Here is a 21,352-nt window from a genome sequence, read left to right on the forward strand (position 1 = left end):
GTCATTGTTTCTGATAGCAACGTTGCTGGCCCTAGGGCCGTGGGTGTAAAGCCAGCCTACATTTCCGATATTACGTCATATCGGACGCAAATCTGGATCAGCTCCGTTGTAGCCCCGTTTTTAGAGATGTGGGTATGGAGGAAAAGAGAGAGGGTTTTATTTTCTGACGCTGCGTGAGTTCCCTGACACACCGGGGACACATGTTTATGTAGAAAAGACATCAACAAGTGCATTTTGCCTGATAGGTCCCCTTTAAGTTGCGCTGACAGGCGACAGAGGTCCACAGTAAGGTCAATTGAATCTGTAAATGCAGAGGACTAAAGGCTACTGACCCTGCATGAACATCATCCCCACTAGCAACTCAAAGCCTGTTCAACCCTTTAATTGTATCATGATCCACACAAACTGGAGTATATCCAATGTCTAGGTGCTCATTTAAAATAGAATTGGAAACTGTAATATATATTACGTGAGATCTTGGACAAACCACTTATACTCTACACACTTTGAAAACAGTCTGTTTATATATATATATATATAAGTGATGGTTTATAGAGTGGCCTTGATAAAAAGCAGAGAGCATTTCCCTAGGCAGAAGCACTGTTCTGGTTTGTTCTATTTGCGGCTGTTAACCATGTAAAAAAAGAATGCACACAAATAAATGCACACAGTCACTCACCAGTATGGTTATAGACCACATCTGTAATACACAGCATGTTCCATTCATTCTTCAGCTTCTCCACCAGCACCCCCACGTCCTCCCAGCTGTAGCCCTTTCCAGCAGGGCTGAACTCTGGGTTCAGGCTCAGCTGGTCTGCCAGGGAGTAACAGGACCGGGACTCTCCCAGAGTCTGCAGAGGAGTGAAGTGGATCATGTTGTACCCTGAGAGAGAAACCCACATATTATTAATACCCCCAACAATATTTATTATGTGTCTCCTGTTTGCTATTCAAGACTTGACTGCATAAACACTATGGCTAATTCTAATGCAACCACTAAACCCTCCCCCTCCCCCTTCTACTTTGTTTGTGTGTTCCCGTGTTGGGTCCGCCACACTAGTGGGAAGTGATTAAACCCTTCAACATGAAGAGTTACAAAAAAGAAACGCCATTTAAGATTTTTGGAGTTTTATTTAAGTTATTACTTATATATTTAGTCCAAGAGATGCTGATTCTAAACCATAGGAAAAGTTACAACAGTTCCTGTTTCTGCCGGAGGCAGGGCGGGTTTGTGCCAAACTTGGCACTGTGTTTGCACCCTCCACCTGAAAGAATGAGCCTCATTCATTAATTCAGTCTGCATGGGTCTTGATTAACCAGCTGCCCTACTGTACCTGACCATGTGTCCCTCATTGAACACGATGTGTACTTACAAAATGTGCAAAAAAGATTCCATGGTATTTTTATACTTGTACCCATGTCCAGCCTAGGAAATGTTATGTATTACTAGAAAATATTTCTAACATGCTATAATCATTTTAATAATATTATAAAATATTAGAGGGCACTGTAGAGAGGACAGTACGTCCCCAAGCTCACCGCTGTACACACACACTCCACCTTAAAGAAGGCGCCTCATTCAGCTGAGTGAGACTGCACAGACTTCAGTCACAGAGTGGGAGTGGGTAGGGGTCGGTTTAGAATTGGGTCTTCGTCTCTTGTAGACACACAACACATCTGACCTCAGATATTTGAGTTCAGGATTGGCACTAAAATAACAAGCTGTTTATAGAGATGATCCTGTGACCTCTCAGTTCAGCTAGAGGCTCACAGACAATGTTAAGCAGCTTAGTTACCTATTCCCAATTTTTTTTTATAAATATAGACACACACCGGACTCCTTGGCTACTCTCAGTCTGTCCGCCCAGTCGTCTAAGTGTCCCAGACATTTGGACAGGTAGGTCTGGATGGTGATGCAGTCCAAAGGGAGGACGTGATCGTCTGCTCCAACATGAAGGACCGGGTCCACCACGATGTATCCTCCTCCAGACCGCTCTATGGCTCTGTGGGAAATAAATGTAAATAAACACACTATCTAGTAAAATACTGGAAAAAGAAGAGATGGAGTAACACTTGTAACTACCACTAAACAAGAGTACTTTTTTCTTTCTTACAATATTTTTATTGAAGTTTTCAAATAAGGACGTGACACTAACATACATAAAATAAAAATAACAAACATTACACATACATACATGGTCAGTCTAGGTGGCAGATACAGTGTAAAATCAAATGAATAGGCATGCAAATAAACATAGGTCACCCTTAAAAAAGAGATCTTTTGATCTCAAGGGGCTTTCACCTGGTTAACTAAAGGCTACAAACAAACAAACAAGGTCAGTATACAGATGATACAGGACAGAAATCACTTCAGACCATTCTTTTTCAGAGATTTCCTCTTGTAAATCAAGCCTCCAGCTTTTAAGTTTATCTTCTGAAGATGCAGGTGACTTCTCTACAAAGATTTGATAGAGCAGCGATAGCTGGCCTCTACCAACCACGTGTTTAACTGTAATGTCTTCCAACATTGAGAGAGGTGGCTGAGTAAGTGAGCGGTTTTGAGATACAGAGATAAAATGTCTTATTTGTAAAAACTTAAAGAAGTGCTTAGAAGGAATATCATACTTTTCTTGTATTTCAGTAAATGACATTCATTTTCCATCATTGTACAAATCGGTAATCCTGCTTAATCCCTTGTTCGCCCAAGTCTTAAAACCAGCATCTTCTCTACCAGGTTGATTGACTATTGCCCCATATGGGGGTGAAACATGACAGTGGGGGTGTCCCCTATATATCTTTGGACCTCATGCCAGATGTGTATAGTATTTCTTAGAAAGGTTTTTTTCCCTAGCTTCTTTGGCTCAGAAGAATAAAGATAGCTACTGAGCGATAACCCTTGAGCTGAGCATGCTTCAATCTTGACCTACGCTGGAGCTCCCTCAGGGGAGAAGTAGCACATGGCTGCTCTCAGTTGTGCTGCCCAATAGTACCAGCGTAGGTTGGGCAGTTTTAGACCCCCTCTGTCATAAGGCAATTCAAGTAGGGTAAAACGGAGCCTAGAGCGTCTATTATTCCAGATAAAGTTGGTAAATATTTTCTTACATTTTTGAAAAAATGACTCGGGTGGGGGTAAGGGGATTGATTGAAACAAATAGAGCAATTTGGGTAATGTATTCATTTTTAAGATGTTAACACGACCGATTAAGGAGATTGGCATTAAAGTCCATCTGTTAAGCGATTCTACCACAGAGTCTACAACAGGGTTATAGTTGGCTGGAACCAGATCATTCATTTCAGGTGTGATTTTTCAGGTGTGCTGCCTCTCTTGTTCATTTAGATAAAGTATTGAGGATTTATGCATATTTATTTTGTAGCCTGAAAATTCCCCAATGGTCGTAATTAGTTCCAACAGAGATGGTACAGTGTGCAACTCGATTTTGAAAGGATAACAACTGGTGACTGTTTTTAGACTTCTCTGTTTCAGTGTGTGTACTCTGTATCAATGCTCTGTAGTTGATCTGACTGAAATTGTGATTTTAAATCTCAAAACCGCTACAGTATCTGTCAGGCAGAAACTTGGGACAAGTAATTTGACTGAAACCTTAAAACTGAACTAACTGACTGCTAGGGTTAACTTTGATTTAAACATTTGTAGAATACTAAGAGCTTTATTGAGTAGGTGTAACTGTATTAAGGGTTAAACTCATAACTTTATAACTTAGGGTTTAATGTAATTGACTTAAAAGACAATAACAACTCAGGAGGGAGCCAGTCTAGATTTCCTTTTGAGGGCCACCAGCTGCAGAGTTAACTAATTAAAGGGACGTGGCCCCACAGCTGTGAGAACTCAGCAATCAGGTGTCCATTTTAGGTGGCACTTTCCTGGAGCGTCAGCTTCAGCGTCAGACATTAGAGTCCTGCGGGAGTCAAAGACTGACAAAGACATTAGAGTCCTGCGGGAGTCAAAGACTGACAAAGACATTAGAGTCCTGCGGGAGTCAAAGACTGACAAAGACATTAGAGTCCCGCGGGAGTCACGAGGGAGGCAAAGAGGAGGCAAATCCTACTTTGATTGAGCTAAGTATCGCTGGTGTTTTATTTTATTTGGTTGTTTAGCCCCTCATGCTATAATCATGTGTATTTTCTCCATTCCTGTTCATGTGTCTTCTCGCAATTATCACTGGCCCCGTGTATCTCGTAATCGATATAACCGCCCTGCTCTCGTCTATCCCACATGCTCCACTGAGATCCAACATCTAGTTTCAGGCGGCCTGTGGAACTGCCAGTCAGCTGTTCCTAAGGCTGACTTCATCTCTGGCTACGCTTCCCTGCAGTCTCTGGATTTCCTTGCTCTCACTGAGACGTGGATTACTCCATCCAACACATCCACCCCAGCAGCTCTGTCCACAGCATATTCCTTCTCCCATACACCCAGCCCCACTGGCAGAGGAGGTGGCACTGGTCTCCTGCTCTCTCCCAAATGGAGCTTTTCCCTCTTCAAGCTACCTAACTTCATTCCTTCCACCTTTGAATTCCATGCCGTCACAGTAACCCATCCTATACAATGAACCATTGTTGTTCTCTACCGTCCACCAGGCGCCTTGGGGGACTTCTTGGTGGAATTAGATCATCTCCTCTCACACATCCCTGAAACTGGTCCTCCCGCTGTACTTCTCGGAGACTTCAACCTCCAGACAGCTGACAGATAGATAGCTGAACTAACATCTCTGTTAACCGCCTTTGCTTTCTCACTGTCTACATTCCCACCAACTCATAAAGCTGGCAATGTCCTTGATCTCATATTCTCAAGGAACTGCACTACTTCTAACCTCTCTGTAAACCCACTCCACACATCCGGTCACTTCTTCATTTCATTCTCTCTACCCCTTTCCAAACATAACAAACTAATCTCTTCTCATCCTGCACCTGTCCGCCGTAACCTTCGTTCCCTCTCCCCCTCTACCTTTGCCTCATCGGTGCTCTCAGCCCTCCCTTCCTCTGATTCGTTCCATCTCCTGCCTCCAAACTCTGCTGCAGAAACTCTCCTCTCTACTCTCTCATCCTCTCTGGACTCTCTCTGTCCTCTCACATCTCGGCAGGCTCGTCAGTCCCCTCCTGCTCCCTGGCTAAATGACGCACTGCGTGCTAATAGAACCGTCCTTCGGGCAGCAGAGCGGAAACGGTGGAAATCCAAACACCATGACGACCTCCTAACCTATCAGGCTCTCCTCTCCTCTTTCTCTGCTTCGATCTCTCAGGCAAAAAGCACTTTCTTTCAAGATAAGATCCAATCTTCCTATTCCAATCAACTATTTTCCATCTTCTCCTCCCTCCTGGACCCCCCCTCCTCCCTTCTGTCAAGCGACTTTGTTAACCACTTTAAAAAAAAGGTTGATGATATTCGCTCTTCTTTTTCTGACTCACCTTTACTCACCACTGGGTCACCAGACCCTCCTTTCACCCACACACTGACCTCCTTTTCCCCTCTCTCTCCAAGTGAGGTTCTTACCCTCATTACCTCTACCACCTGTCCTCTGGACCCTATCCCTTCAAACCTCCTTCAGACTATCGCTCCTGATATTCTACCGTTTCTCACCCATTTCATCAACACTTCTCTAACTTCTGGTCACTTTCCAAACAGTCTCAAGGAGGCAAGAGTAAACCCTCTCCTAAAGAAACCCACTCTCAACCCGTCTGATGTTATAAACTACAGGCCTGTCTCTCTCCTCCCGTTCCTGTCTAAAACACTTGAACGTGCTGTCTTTAAACAACTCTCCTGTTATCTCCATCAGAACAATCTTCTGGATCCGCACCAGTCTGGTTTCAAGGCAGGTCACTCCACAGAAACTGCCCTCCTTGCTGTCACTGAGGAACTGCACACGGCTAAAGCAGCCTCCCTCTCCTCTGTCATCATCCTTTTGGACCTGTCTGCTGCATTCGACACGGTGAATCATCAGATCCTCCTTCACACTCTCCAAGAACTTGGAGCTTCAGGCTCTGCACTTTCCCTCATCACCTCATACCTCAAAGACCGCACCTACAGGGTGACTTGGAGAGGGTCGGAGTCCGACCCTTGTCAATTAACTACAGGGGTCCCTCAGGGCTCTGTTCTTGGTCCCCTCCTCTTCTCCTTGTACACAAACTCGCTCGGATCTGTCATTAGCCCGCATGGTTTTTCATACCACTGCTATGCTGACAACACCCAATTAATTCAGTCCTTTCCCCGCTCAGAGACCCAGGTCGTCGCACGCATCTCTGCTTGTCTAGCTGACATCTCTCAGTGGATGTCTGCTCATCACCTCAAGCTCAACCTTGACAAGACTGAACTGCTTTTCCTTCCGGGAAAAGATTGTCCCACTCTTGACCTAACAATCAACATCGGCACCTCAGTTGTTTCCCCGACTCAGACTGCAAGGAATCTGGGTGTGACCCTAGATAACAACCTGTCCTTCACTGCAAACATCGCTGCTACAACCCGCTGCTGCAGATACACGCTTTACAACATCAGGAGGATACGTCCCCAGCTGACCCAGAAAGCGACGCAGGTTCTGGTCCAGGCTCTCGTCATCTCACGCCTAGACTACTGCAACTCCCTCCTGGCTGATGTACCTGCATGTGCCATCCGACCTCTGCAGCTCATCCAGAATGCAGCGGCTCGTCTGGTCTTCAACCTTCCTAAATGTTCCCACACCACGCCCCTCCTCCGCTCCCTCCACTGGCTTCCGGTAACTGCTAGAATCCACTTCAAGACAATGGTACTTGCGTACCATGCTGCGAATGGATCTGGCCCTTCCTACATCCAGGACATGGTTATACCGTACACCCCAGCACGTGCACTCCGCTCTGCATCAGCCAAACAGCTCGCTGCACACTCGCTGCGAAGGGGACACAAGTTCCCATCAACAAAAATACGTGGGTTTGCTATCCTGGCTCCAAAATGGTGGAATGACCTCCCCATTGACATCAGGACAGCAGATAGCTTACACACCTTCCGGCGCAGACTGAAAACTCATCTCTTTCGACTCCACTTCGAGCAATAGAACTATTAACAAAGCACTTATATACTAATAAAGGACTGGCTTACCTAAAGCCAGTTGAGTAGCACTTGAAATGTTTTTGCTCTATGAAACCTGATGTACTTATATGATTCTGTTTTCTTCAAGTTTGTATTTTGTTGGTTGAACGCACTTATTGTAAGTCGCTTTGGATAAAAGCGTCAGCTAAATGCAATGTAATGTAATGTACAGAATACTCAAGATTTGATAAAAAAAGAACAACATCGTCCGCATAAAGTGATATTTGATGATCCAAGTCACCTACTGAGATCCCAGATATAGATGGAGAGTCTCTAATAGCCATGGAAAATGGCTCCATTGCTAACACAAACAGCAATGGGGAGAGGGGGCAGCCCTGACATGTAGATCTGTACAATGAGAAGGATGTAGAAGTAATATTATTTGTCACCACTTCAGCTGTTGGGTTCTTATATATCGTCCTGATCCATTTGAGAAAGCCTTCGCCTATTCCAAACCTCTCCAACACTTCAAACAAATACTTCCACTCAATTCGGTCGAAGGCCTTCTCTGCGTCTAAGGACAGCAGTGCCATGTTAGGTGACCCTCTTTTTTCATAAAGAATATTTAGTACCCTTCTAACATTATGAAAAGCTTTCCTTTTCTGAATAAAACCATTTTGATCATCTTTAATCATGGAAGGCAGTAGTTTATTTAGGCGTCTCGACAACGTTGCATAAAATGTTGCTATCTGTATTAAGCAGTGAGATTGGTCTATACGATGCACAGTCAGTGGGGTCCTTTCCTGGTTTTAGCATCAGAGTGATTAGTGCCCCTCTAAGAGATGGTGGCAGGTCCTCCTTTTCGTATGACTCCAACAGCATATCCAAAAGTGGTTGTAGTAGCTTATCTTGAAATTGTTTATAGATTTCTATAGGAAGCCCATCTGGACCAGCCGCCTTTCCCACCGTCATGCTGGTTATGGCTTCTGAAAGCTAGTCAGTTCCTATGTTATGGTCTAGTTTTCCTTTTGAATCAGTTGAAATAGTGGGGAAATCTAATGAACTTAGAAAATGTTCCTGTTGGCCTGAATCTTCATGTTCGGATGTATAAAGTTTTTCATAAAACATTTTAAAAGCATTATTTATTTCTGCAGGGTCATTTGTTAATTTACCATTTGTTTTAATGCTGTTGATAGCCCTTTCAGATTGCAATTTTTTAATACGCCAAGCCAATATTTTGCCCGCCTTTTCTCCCTGATCGTAGAAGCTTTGTTTTAATCTTAGTAAGCTAGCAGCTGTCTGGTTACTCGATAATTCACTATATTTAGTCCTTAGGACCAAAAGTTCTGGGGAATCTTGGGTAACAATCCTATCCTCCAAATCTTTAATACAACCCTCCAGTGAATTTAATTTGGATTTAAAGGCGTTGTTCTGCGAGCTAGAATAGCTAATAATCAGCGTAATTTCTTGACTGGCAGCAAAAACAACCAATCACAGCAGTGCTTCTCTGGCTGGCTCTGTCCAATCACAAACAAGAAGTGTTCTCCCTAAAGGAATACCCTTTCCGTCCAATGTGAAATGCTGTGGTGTTTTGTGAAATGCTGTGGTGTTTTGTGAAATGCTGTGGTGTTTTGTGAAATGCTGTGGTGTTTTGTGAAATGCTGTGGCGTTTTGTGAAATGCTGTGGTGTTTTCTGAAATGCTGTGGCGTTTTGTGAAATGCTGCGGCGTTTTCTGAAATGCTGTGGTGTCTTGCACTTCAGGGCCACCGTAACTTTCAGCACAGAGCATCGACAACAATTCAAGAAGCTAAAACATCAACTGCCTAAAGCCTGTATTTCTTCAGTTTTCATCAATACAATAATATTGCACAACTGTACGGGTCTTACCCATATCCAAAGTAGTACTGATAGGACCCAGCAATCTTGAGGTCCAGAGAGCAGAACTTATCAGAGTCATCCTTCCTCCCTGTTGGGTAGCTCCACGCCAAAACATGGAAGAGGTTTCGTTTAAACTGCTGTCCTTCAAGAGGATAGTTGGTGTGCACCATCACCCTCTTCCCCTGAAGGCTGGGAGCCAAGCGGAACTGGAGCTCGAACCCTGAGGACACAGAACATTCTGGGATGTATTGCTTTATTTCAGCACATGGTATTCATGAAAGACCAATGTCAGGACCCATTGGCTATCAGTCTGAGGATGATTAAGAGGGAAAAGTCAGGGGATTTTGGGATACCAGATATCCGGGCCCAGACTCTATCTTCTTTGTGCTTCTTATTGTTTACAGCCTGATTTGAAATGTCAAGATTCAAGAGTAGAGGGGGGAGCCCGACTATACGAAACAGAAACTGCATTCATATAACTTTTTTTGGAGATCAAAGGGGCCGTGTTCAGCTCATCTTCAGGTTCATATTAGTGTTTCCACTCTGACATGTCTCCATGCTTTAATGTTCAAAAAGCTCTTTATTCTTCTCATACTGCCTGTGCTGCAGCACCTCTTTTTACCCTCTGTCTGAAACCAGAGCCCAGTCTGCTCTGATTGGTTAGCTGGCTCTGTTGTGATTGGTCAAACGCTTAGAGTTTTTTCCGTATTTCCTTTATTTTTGCACCACCATACACCAAAGCAAATTCCTTGGATGTGTAAAACGTACTGTACCGGGCAAAAAAAAAAGATTCTGATTCAGACCATTTACATGCACAAAAACCTATATAGCACACCACAGGAAAGGGAACACCTGAAAAAGCACAACAGGGCCCCTTTAATAAAAGACAATCTCTTATGTTTAATTGCTTATAGCTGTGCCAATAATGTTTTTGTGGATTCTATAGAATTCTCTTGTCTCAACATCAGTAATGTAACATGCAAGACAATCTCTCCTTCAAACTCACACACAGATCTCTGCTGCTCTGTTCATTAACTATAATGTGGTAACTACAAGTTGTTACTGACTTCTATGTTACTAGGGGCATGTGTCACATTAAAATCCTGCTCTAAAGACACTGAATACAAAAATAAACCACTTTCTGAGTTCTTATACTAAATCCCTGCAATATCCGTTGTAAAGCTCCATTTCTTTTTCATATATTCAAATCCCGCTTTTTTCTCATTTCTATTTCTTGGCTCTTTCATGTTGTTTTTTTTCACTCAACCAAAGCATATTCTACTTGCATTCCTTCCTGATAAAAGTCCAATACCAATTCCCTGCACACTTGCTTGGGGCCATTGAACTTCTAGACCCTTACAGTGCATAACCTGAACTCACCTTAAATCCACCACCAATATGTGTTTATGTATAGTGGAACAGACGATAAACATAGATCTAGTAAATGAGTTGCTTGAAGCAGCATTACCTTGTTCCAGTCTGAACAGGGTCCTCTCTAAATTCTCCTTTTCGTTGAGCATTAGGACTCGAATTTGCTTCAGGTGTTGAGGCAACATCTTCAGAAGATCTCCCAAGTTAAACAAACCCTGGCCACCTGAAAGAGAGGAAAACAAAGGTTACTGTAGTTATAAACATTCACCATGAAGCACTTTTTCAGATCTCAGATGCTGAGATATTTTTTCCCCTTGTTTTCAGTGGGTTTTCACACATTCATTCAAAAAAGTGTAGTTTTTTCTGGTGCCTGTAACTCTAGTACAATATTTTGTTATGGTTAAAACAAGTTGGGGTTAAATGCTAATTTAAAATAACCTATTCATTTTTGAAGTTCTGTTAGGGCAATAGTTTCAGACAAGACAGACAAATGCTCGGGGGGTCTTCTTCGCTGCTTTTGGTGTATTTTGTGGCCAAAGCACAGCGCCACTTACAGGCCCGGCATATATACTACAGCGTCTCCAGCAGGTCGAGCGGTCTCGTGTGGACGGATACGTTTATTGAGCCGATTCCGTGTGGACGGAAGACTTTTTTGATATCGACCTCTGTTCGTTTTCGTCTCCGTGTGGCCGGGGCCTTAATCGCTTTGTGGTCAAGCTGCTGCTGTTGTATTTACCAAAAGGTGGAGCAAAACACACAGCTACAAACTTACTCAGGGTGGAAGAGTTTGAAATCAGACAGAGGTGGAAGAAGTACTCTTGTGTAGGAATACTCTGTTAGAAGTAGGGGTGGGCGATATTGAAAAATATAATATCACGATAGACGATATTGATCACGATATTTTTTCATGTCGGTTATTATGGTTATTTGTCAAGTTACTTAACAATACAACCACCTACAAGGTAACACAAACTAAAATAAAAAGGAGTCACAGACCAGAATACCATTTCAAGCTGGTTTTGATTCTGCAGTGAATCCCTGAATGAACAATTCAACAGGAATGTTGATATGGCTTCCTCAGTGTTCAAGTAGGTAGGCCTACACAACACAACAACTACACAACTAACGTTAACACTGGTTTCTTCACCAAGTGAAGTGCACTCTCTTGCTAAATAAAATAAAAATATTCAAGGCACAGTTTCTCAGTATAAAAATGCACTTTCTGCTTTAGGCAGCACTAGCAGTGATGTAACATCAATACACATGAAAAGGAGAGTACAACATAACTAAGTAAAACCTCAATGAGGAAAAGTCAGTGCCAAACAATTAAAATGTAAACTTTAGACTTGAAGTGCAATCAAAGACTTTAACATAACTGAACATCTGTTTAAAAAAACACAATATAAATACCTTAATGATAAAATAAATTACAAGCCAACAGAATCAATCAAGACAATAAATGAAGTGCAATACTGTCTGAATCCTGACAGCTTGGTTTTTACTAACCGTTATCAGTATGTAGTTACTTCGGCATCATTTTGAAACGTGTATTACAATTAAATCACGGTAAAATAGGTTAATTTGGTCGTAGTTTCCACCACAGTATTTACATGGATATAAGCCCCGCCCCCTCTCCAGCGCGTCCTGTTTGAGTGACAGGAGTAAACACAGCTGACAGCCGCGGTGAAACTCCAGCGGTTAGGGTGAGAATATTCGCATTGCGTCGGTTGTGAACGCAGCATAATGCAGTTCAGAAACCACTGTTCTGACGCTTTTAAAGCAACTTCGAGATGTTAACAGTATCAGGGGCACGCAGGCCATGGTAGCCGTAGGACATACAATTATTTTTCGGGGCTTCACCGCCAGACCGAGGGGCAATGACGTCATGGCCGCCGTGAAAATCCTACCCTGGTGCACTATCACGATAGATATGATATCTCTGAAAAGGCATATCGTGGAGACCTAATATCGTCTCGACGATATATATCGTCATATCGCCCACCCCTAGTTACAAGCAAGCCGCAAACTCTGGGGAAGAGCCGGGACGCCAATACGGAAGTGCCACACACTGCAGTTCATATATTGGCCGATAGGGACTGGCTGCAGAAAGGAGCAATTTCCATAGACCCCCATTACATTACATTACATTGCATTTAGCTGACGCTTTTATCCAAAGCGACTTACAATAAGTACATTCGACCAGGAAGACACAACCTTGAAGAATACAGAATCATATAAGTACATCAGGTTTCATAGAGCCAAACATTTCAAGTGCTATTCAACTGGCTATAGATAAGCCAGTCCTTTAACAGTCCCATGTTAAAATGCCCAACTTTACAGCAGAAAAAAACATGTTTCTACCCATGGATGCAATACATATTATTATGAATATAGTTAGGTTCCACCTTCATGATTATGGAACTGTGAATGAATTGTTTTCTAACACGACCCTTTTATTTATATTAGGTCTTAAAGTTTTTGCATAAATTAGGGCGTGGTCACACTGAGTGACGGCTCTGTCAAGTGACTGCTGCTGCTAGCTTCTTGTCTCTCTGATTGATTGATTGAAAAGTGTATTAACAGCTTGTATATTGGGTACAGTACAGTACAGCTCAAAACATACAATTGTTAAGGGGATGCAGACCAGAGAAAGACTTTCATCTTGTTTACATCAGGGTCCCCCATTTCCAATTCATCATATCATTTAAGACATATAAGACATATTTGACATACAGATGGCTTATTTACAATTTACATACAGGTGGTTTTTTACATACAGATTGCTTATTTACAATTTTCATTTTAGATTTCGTTCTAATACATCCTAACCGGACATTTAAGACATACCAAGTCTACAGATATACAGTTAGTAACAGAGTCTAAAATGCGAGTATATACATAGATGGGGGGGGGGGGGGGAAGCTGTCCATTGAACGACAGGTTGAGATTTGTACCATTACCGGGGCCAGTTTTGCAATGCTCTCCCCCGAAGGTGCTCTTTAAGAGAGGTTTTGAAGGTAAGTATAGTTTTACTTTCCTTTACAGTTGTGGGAAGAGTGTTCCACCTTGATGTGGCATAATTGCGAAACGTGTATTCCCCCTTTTTTGTGCCAAATCTGGGTTTCACATGATTTGTGGAGCTCCCTCTGGTGTTATGATCATGGTATTCCTTGACCTTTGGGAAGAATTTTGACATGTACATGGGTACCATAGAGGTGTAGTGGATCTTGTAGACCAGGCCCATTGCAAGTAGCTGTACTCTGTCATCTACTCTAAGCCATCTGCTACCTGCTCCGTGAAGCTACAGGGACTCTGCCTGCTCAGCTCATCCAGGGAACACAACTTGAAGCCGGCCGTGGTTGTTTGTTCTTCATGCTTATATATCGGACTATTGTGACTCGCTCTGCGGTTAAAACAGACGGTGCATGAATGCGGTTTTGCGGTAAGTGAAAATCGAGTACTTATTTATGTGTTAATGATTTTAATCGGCTACGTAATGAATGTTAAGGCTTGGTTTAATGCAGGGGTACTCACATACAAATCTTAAAGGTCCAAAATAAATGTTTCAATAAGACAAAGGTCCGTTTATTACGGTCATTCAAACTTTTAAACAATTGCAACAAGATTCTTAACACAAGGTTGCAAAAACAAAAATAATCTGTATGCAGCAGTTTTCATTGTTATTGTGTCTCATCCATTTCATCAACACTTCTCTAACTTCTGGTCACTTTCCAAACAGTCTCAAGGAGGCAAGAGTAAACCCTCTCCTAAAGAAACCCACTCTCAACCCGTCTGATGTTATAAACTACAGGCCTGTCTCTCTCCTCCCGTTCCTGTCTAAATCACTTGAACGCGCTGTCTTTAAACAACTCTCCTGTTATCTCAATCAGAACAACCTTCTGGATCCGCACCAGTCTGGTTTCAAGGCAGGTCACTCCACAGAAACTGCTCTCATTGCTGTCACGGAGGAACTGCACACTGCCAAAACTGCATCCCTCTCCTCTGTCATCATCCTGTTGGACCTGTTTGCTGCATTCGACACGGTGAATCATCAGATCCTCCTTCGCACTCTCCAAAAACTTGGAGTTTCAGGCTCTGCACTTTCCCTCCTCACCTCATACCTGAAAGACCGTACCTACAGGGTGACTTGGAGAGGGTCTGAGTCCGACCCTTGTCAATTAACTACAGGGGTCCCTCAGGGCTCTGTTCTTGGTCCCCTCCTCTTCTCCCTGTACACAAACTCGCTCGGATCAGTCATTGGCCCGCATGGTTTTTCTTACCACTGCTACGCTGATGACACCCAATTAATTCTGTCCTTTCCCCGCTCAGAGACCCAGGTCGTCGCACGCATCTCTGCTTGTCTAGCTGACATCTCTCAGTGGATGTCTGCTCATCACCTCAAACTCAACCTTGACAAGACTGAGCTGCTCTTCCTTCCGGGAAAAGATTGTCCCACTCTTGACCTAACAATCAACATCGGCACCTCAGTTGTTTCCCCGACTCAGACTGCAAGGAATCTGGGTGTGACCCTAGATAACAACCTGTCCTTCACTGCAAACATCGCTGCTACAACCCGCTGCTGCAGATACACGCTTTACAACATCAGAAAGATACGTCCCCAGCTGACTCAGAAAGCGACTCAGGTTCTGGTCCAGGCTCTCGTCATCTCACGCCTAGACTACTGCAACTCCCTCCTGGCTGGTCTACCTGCATGTGCCATCCGACCTCTGCAGCTCATCCAGAATGCAGCGGCTCGTCTGGTCTTCAACCTTCCTAAATTTTCCCACACTACTCCGCTCCTACGCTCGCTTCACTGGCTTCCGGTAACTGCTAGAATCCACTTCAAGACACTGGTACTTGCGTACCATTCTGCGAATGGATCTGGCCCTTCGTACATCCAGGACATGGTTAAACCGTACACCCCAGCCCGTGCACTACGCTCTGCATCAGCCAAACGACTCGCTGCGCCCTCGCTGCGAGGGGGACCCAAGTTCCCAACGGCGAAAACACGTGGGTTTGCTGTCCTGGCTCCAGGATGGTGGAATGAGCTCCCCATTGACATCAGGACGGCAGATAGCTTGCACATCTTCCGGCGCAAATTGAAAACTCATCTCTTTCGACTCCACTTCGAGCGATAGAACTATTAACGAAGCACTTTTATACTAATAAAGGACTGGCTTTTCTAAAGCCAGTTGAGTAGCACTTGAAATGTTTTTGCTCTATGAAACCTGATGTACTTTTATGATTCTGTTTTCTTCAAGTTGTATTTTGTTGGACGAACGCACTTATTGTAAGTCGCTTTGGATAAAAGCGTCAGCTAAATGCAATGTAATGTAATGTCTGTGCTTGACCCCTCAGAGTCACAGTGTAAGAGCTGCACAGTTATGAATAAAGGCAGCTGCACCCTCTTTCATTCAACATTCCCATTATTGCTTTATAAATGTCTTGTCCCCTTTTGTGTCCACTGAGGTTCATCAGGCCCAACACATCTTCAACAAACTCCCCCTTTGCCTCATCATAAAAACTCACAAACACCAGCAACTGAGCATTGTCAGTGGTGTCAGTGGACTCACCCACAGCTAAGGAAATGCACTGTGCATTTTTTATTCCATCACAAAGCTGATTAATCAAATCACCAGCCAGTATTTATGTTCTTCTGGTTGCTGTGGAATCTGAGAGGGGGATTTGCTTGATTTTACCTGTTATTTTCTCTTTTTGTTTGTCTTCACATGGTCTCCATCACTTCAGTCATGCATTCTTTTATACTTCAGTTATTATCCAGTGGAATGTCCTTACCTACTGGCCTAGTTAAATCAAAGTGGTTACTTTTTTTTGGCTGGGCAGTGTAGACTAGGGCTGTGCATCTTCACTGGTCTCACGATTCGATTCGATTACGATTATCCTGTCAACGATTCGATTCAATTCGATATCCCGATGCATCACGATTCATACCAATGCGTTGCATCCTCAATTTTCTATATTACTGCACATGGCTTATTTTTCATCAATGCATACATGCAGTAAATACATAATGAACTCTCTTTTTATTATTTAGAAAGTGCTTCAGAAATCAATAACATAAATGTCTTGACATTCATTTATAAACCAAAATAAATGAATTGTATAGGTCTAGCCTCCCTATATCTGTGTGTGAAATTGTTCCATCCTCAAAAACAAAAAACTAATGCTTCTGCAGTCTAGCTGCAGCTTCTAGCAACGGTCTTCTGTTAAAAAAAGGACACTGAATGTCCTGAATGTGGCATCACACACAGGACTTGAGTCTGAACACAGCAGACAACAGGAGTATTTACAACAGCATAACAACTCAAATACTGCATGTGGGTGCACACTTACATTCTCTGTCTTACTGTTACATAAATCCCATGAATGTATGAGATTAAGTTAGCTTCATTATATCTCAGTGATTAAGTGAATAATAAAGTTTCTATCGGGTCACTATCAGCCTGTCACTCATTATTTTCAGGGAGGGGGCGGGGCTTAGAGGAACAGAGGAGACGGTGATCGCGGAAGCTTTTTTCCTCCTGCCTTCACAAACTTTACACACGTATATATCGTCTGAAAATTGCTAGAGGACATTCATACTTTGCAATCCAAGACTTAATTAAATCCACCAAAAACCTGACATGATTGTAACGCGATTATTTTTGAAAAACATAAATCCCTGTGCCGCAGCGACACGGAGTGATTCAGAGCGGGTCCTTCTGCTGTTGGTTCTGGACTGGTGGTGTTGTGTTGGTGGATAAAGCAGACTGCTCCGTGTTTGGTGTTGCTGTGCCGCTGTCACGTCTGTTCCCTGATCTCTGCGTCACCGACCGATTTGATATTAAAGTGACAGAAAAAAAAAACGTTATAGTAAAGCCGCGGCCGGAAAATCAGGAAGCAACGTTACTACGCTATAACCGATTATCTTCCGTCACTGCATCGAGACCGAATCGTCCACGTCCGCATCGCAATGCATCGTAGAAACGATTATTTTCAACACCCCTAGTGTAGACACACCGTCTTATTTGACTTTCTCAGGACATAAAACTGTCTTTTGGGGGCAGACCCCCTCAAAGAAAAAAATATATTTACACACGTAAGGTCATCATCTTAATAGTTTTGTATGCTCATCCGTGAGCAGAGCATCAAGTTGTCTATTACAGCTGAATGCGGCGATTACCATTTTGTTCAGCAAAACGCCTCAGAAACGTATTAAGATCAACAGCTTTAGTGCGTTTTGATTCAATGCTGAGTACAGCCAAACTGACCGTCTCTTCTCTGTCAGTGTAGACCGCAAAAATCTCATTCCTTCAGTGCTTGGGTCCGAATGCTTCTCGTTTTGCGCCGTCCCGTTCAAATGAAATCGCCGCCAATCATATTTCCACGCTCGCGCCAGGACCGGGGGAGGGGTTACATGACGTGCATATTGTGCTGCATTCACTTGCACTCGGACATTAGAGACTTTCTCTCATAAATGTCCGATGAGCCACAACTTGTCTTTCAAAACAAAGCTGCCAACTGGGGTGGCAGCTGGGGTGGCAAGGCCTATTTTTAGGGTGTCAGTTGCCACCCCGGTAGGTGAAACTAGGCTACTAGCTACAGTACAGATGGAATTAGATGAGCTGTTAACTCTCGCTCTGAATTTTTTTTTTTAAACTCTCGCTCTGACTCAGACAGGTTGAAAGAGACGAGACACACATTTTTCCCACCCGCATTCCGCGAAGACCCGCCCTACTGTGCCTCTGATTCGCAGATTGTTTGGGGGGGAAAAACCATGGAAAAAACACTGATGGGATGCTGAATGTGATTGGACCAATGCGTTGACAGACACACACATACAGTGGAACAGGACATGCAGAGTGATGTTTGCAGTCTATGGACATAGCGGATCATTTTGACTCGTTGCGTTGTGGCGATGTCTCGCAGATAACACAGATAATACAGATAATACATATGAAAAGTATAATTTGCTCAGAGTCCAGAGACAGTTGTGGTTCGGTCCGGATCCGGACCAGAGTCCGGACTTTGAGGATGCCTGGTTTAATGTGTAAGCGAGTGGTAGCTACATCGGTGCTAACTATGCTAATCGTAGCATCCAAGTTAAAATCATAGACTGTATATATAAAGGTTAAAACGAAATAGACAAGTGTTAAGCGTTAAGTGGGATAATACTGTTGAACAAACAGCTGTTTGAGGTTATAGAATAAGGTCATCCTTGTAACTTAGAGAGATATTTTATTATGTAGGTATAACTGTATGCATCGCTAAGGTTAATTTAAATTGGCTATGCTCAAGTATGTAGACAAGCTAATGTCGAAGTAGTGTATGTGAAATCAACCTCACAATAAGATGTGTGTATATTACAATTATTAATGTCATATTTCAAGATGATTACTTAGATATTTCAATATGGTTGGTTGAGCTGGAGTTCATTATTGAGCTTACACGTTAACGTCACAGTCATCTGAAGAACGAACCCAAACCTTGTTGTTTTTATTAATTGCATTACCAAATGGGTATCAAATAAACAGTAAGCATTGGTAACACAACTTCCAATGTTACAGTAAAATAAAAAGGCCCCTGACTCGGACAATACACAATCCAACATGTTCAACAGAAGAGAATCAGTTATATTGTTTGTACACATGGTACTTTACATATATATCTGTTTGTTTAAGGTGTCCAGGTGATGCAGACAGGCTGGACCAGAGAGTGAGAGACAGAACTGGACTCCTCACAGCAGTGAACTTCAGCTCAGGTACAAAGACTCTATTTTCATACTGTACGAAGAATCAAGAAAGATATTGGTTTAAATGAATGAAGTATTGACTTTAATACACTGATATACATTCCATTAAACAATACTAGATACTAGATCACCTACACATCAGTTAAGTTGAGGGTTTTTTCCATGCAAAAAGTTACATTTAGATATTTAGCAATATGACTGTCAGCTTTCTAATTTAATGTATTGAAGGCAAAGATATTAAACACATACTGAGAACTGCTACTATTTATCTCTCAATATTGTCTGTAAAAAACGTGGTAAAAGTGATTCTTTCAGTGAGACAACAGAGCAAGCTTCTACAGTTGCACTACGTTTTGATAGCAGTTAAATATTATTTTGATAATAACATATATTTCAATGTTGATGAACTTCATACTGTTCATTCATAATCTGATCGTCTTTGTAGCTCACTGTTGAAATAAAAAAAAAACATTACAATAATAAAATAATTATATCTACAGTCCCTAAACACACAAACACACCTCTTTCATAAATAACACACTTGTTCTGCAATAATATGTTTTATGTTTCCTGTCATTTTTGTTAGGAAAGGACATGCCTGAAAGACAGGACATTTTCTCCTTCTCTGAGGGTCAAGAAGAACATCCAAGAGGAACATTAAAAGCTGATGTTATGAGATTTTAAGACCAGTACAGGACATTCACCAAGAAACTACTTTTATTGTGAAAACAGTCAGCTGATCGAATGCAGCTATTTCCACATCTACACTCCATCAGCTGATTATTTCTATTTGCCTCGCTTTATGAGCTTCACATCACTTGTGCCTTGTACCGCAGAGTTTGCAACGTCACAAATAAATGGGGCCAATCTTCAGTCAGATGTGAATGTGTAATCTAACATTTTCAGTAAGAATAATGGACAAAAGGAGTGAAAATACAAATACAATTTATTGAAATGTGAACCAAAAGTTAATCAAATGTTTTAAATAAAAAGCACATATGGACAGAAGGTGTAAACCTATTAAACACATTTAGTCAAATAAAGTGACCGACTAGGCCTGTGCAGTTGGTATCAGCTATGCCCAGCATGGGCTCCTCCATCAGGCCTGGTCCTCCTCGCAGAGGAAAGACCCTCAGTCCTCTCCAAACCAACAGACAGGACGTCCATCACACTGAGGTTTCTCCCTGAAGTCTCTGCAGCTCTCTGGACACCAGGCTGTCTCAATCCGTCCACACTGAATATGAGAGGGGGAAAATGAAAATAATAAATGCTTTAGACAATAAGAAATATAAAGTTGACTGTTGAGTTGCTCAGTTTTTTTAGATTGTCAATACTATTACTGTATAACTAATATCTCAGGTTAAGAGGCACATTCAAATAAAGATTGGTCTTTAAATACATGTTGTCTTTTGAATTGTTTGTCTAAAGTCAAGGATCTAGAACTGGTACTTAGTTTTAATGATAGTCTGGTTATTATGCTGTTTGGAGGAGGCATCACAGGTAAGAGCACTAGCTAGCTACCATCACATGTACCTTAGCTTGACTTAAATGTATTAAACGTGTAATTAAGTGATATCAAAATATAAATAACTAATGTCATGCAAACATATTAATATTTTCTTGATTCCAGTGTTGAATTTAGCACAATTGCATACAAACGTTAAGGGATTTTAAGATTCTGAAGTATTATGCTAAAAACTCAATAACTTAGATTATTATTTATAGTTTTGCTGAATAGTTTCATGTCCGCTTACCTTAGAAACGTAAAATGCCACGGCAGTGTGCAGAGATGGGGAGCATGTTAGCTTAGCTTGGTAGCTTCAGCTAGCTCTGGAACTTCCAGCTCGGTGGCAGCAGGTCCCGCCTCAGCTCCGCCTCTTTGCCCTTATTTGGAGCAGGCTGGAACAGGCGGGAGTTGAACTCTGTCGTCACTGTCGAGCCGTTAGTGGCCGACTCCGCCTACTAAGGGCTTCTCGGCAACTCTGCATAATCCTATGGGTGACGTCACAGACCCTACGTCCATTTATATATACAGTCTATGGTTACAAGTCAAATGTTACTCAAGTAAAATTAGAAAAGTATTAGTTATAGTTAAAGTACCAAAGGTAGTCATTGTGCAGATTGGTCCATTTCAGAATAATATATATGATATGTTTTATAATGATTGATCATCAAAGTGTTCTCAAAGCTGGTAAAGGTGCAGCTAGTTTGAATGACTTTGTATACTGCAGGGTAGCTTGTGGATTTACTCCAGGTGGAACTAAAGTCTGATTCAACACTTGATTATATTTCACATCATTCATCCACATCTGTAAAGTAACTGAAGGTATGACAT

The 21,352-nt window shown here is 42.3% G+C and overlaps 1 protein-coding gene across 1 annotated transcript in view; it reads right to left on the bottom strand.

Annotated features, from left to right (window-relative positions):
* LOC117540022 (glycogen debranching enzyme-like) overlaps positions 1–21,352 on the bottom strand; it is a 64,249-nt gene that overhangs the window by 34,750 nt on the left and 8,147 nt on the right. The window contains 4 exon segments of the mRNA XM_034206410.1: positions 680–883; positions 1,834–2,003; positions 8,904–9,114; positions 10,363–10,488. Coding sequence (XP_034062301.1) covers positions 680–883; positions 1,834–2,003; positions 8,904–9,114; positions 10,363–10,450 — 673 coding nt within the window. The 5' untranslated portion in view covers positions 10,451–10,488.

This window comes from Gymnodraco acuticeps, unplaced genomic scaffold (genome assembly GCF_902827175.1).
Source record: "Gymnodraco acuticeps unplaced genomic scaffold, fGymAcu1.1, whole genome shotgun sequence".
NCBI classification, from domain to species: Eukaryota; Metazoa; Chordata; class Actinopteri; order Perciformes; family Bathydraconidae; genus Gymnodraco; species Gymnodraco acuticeps.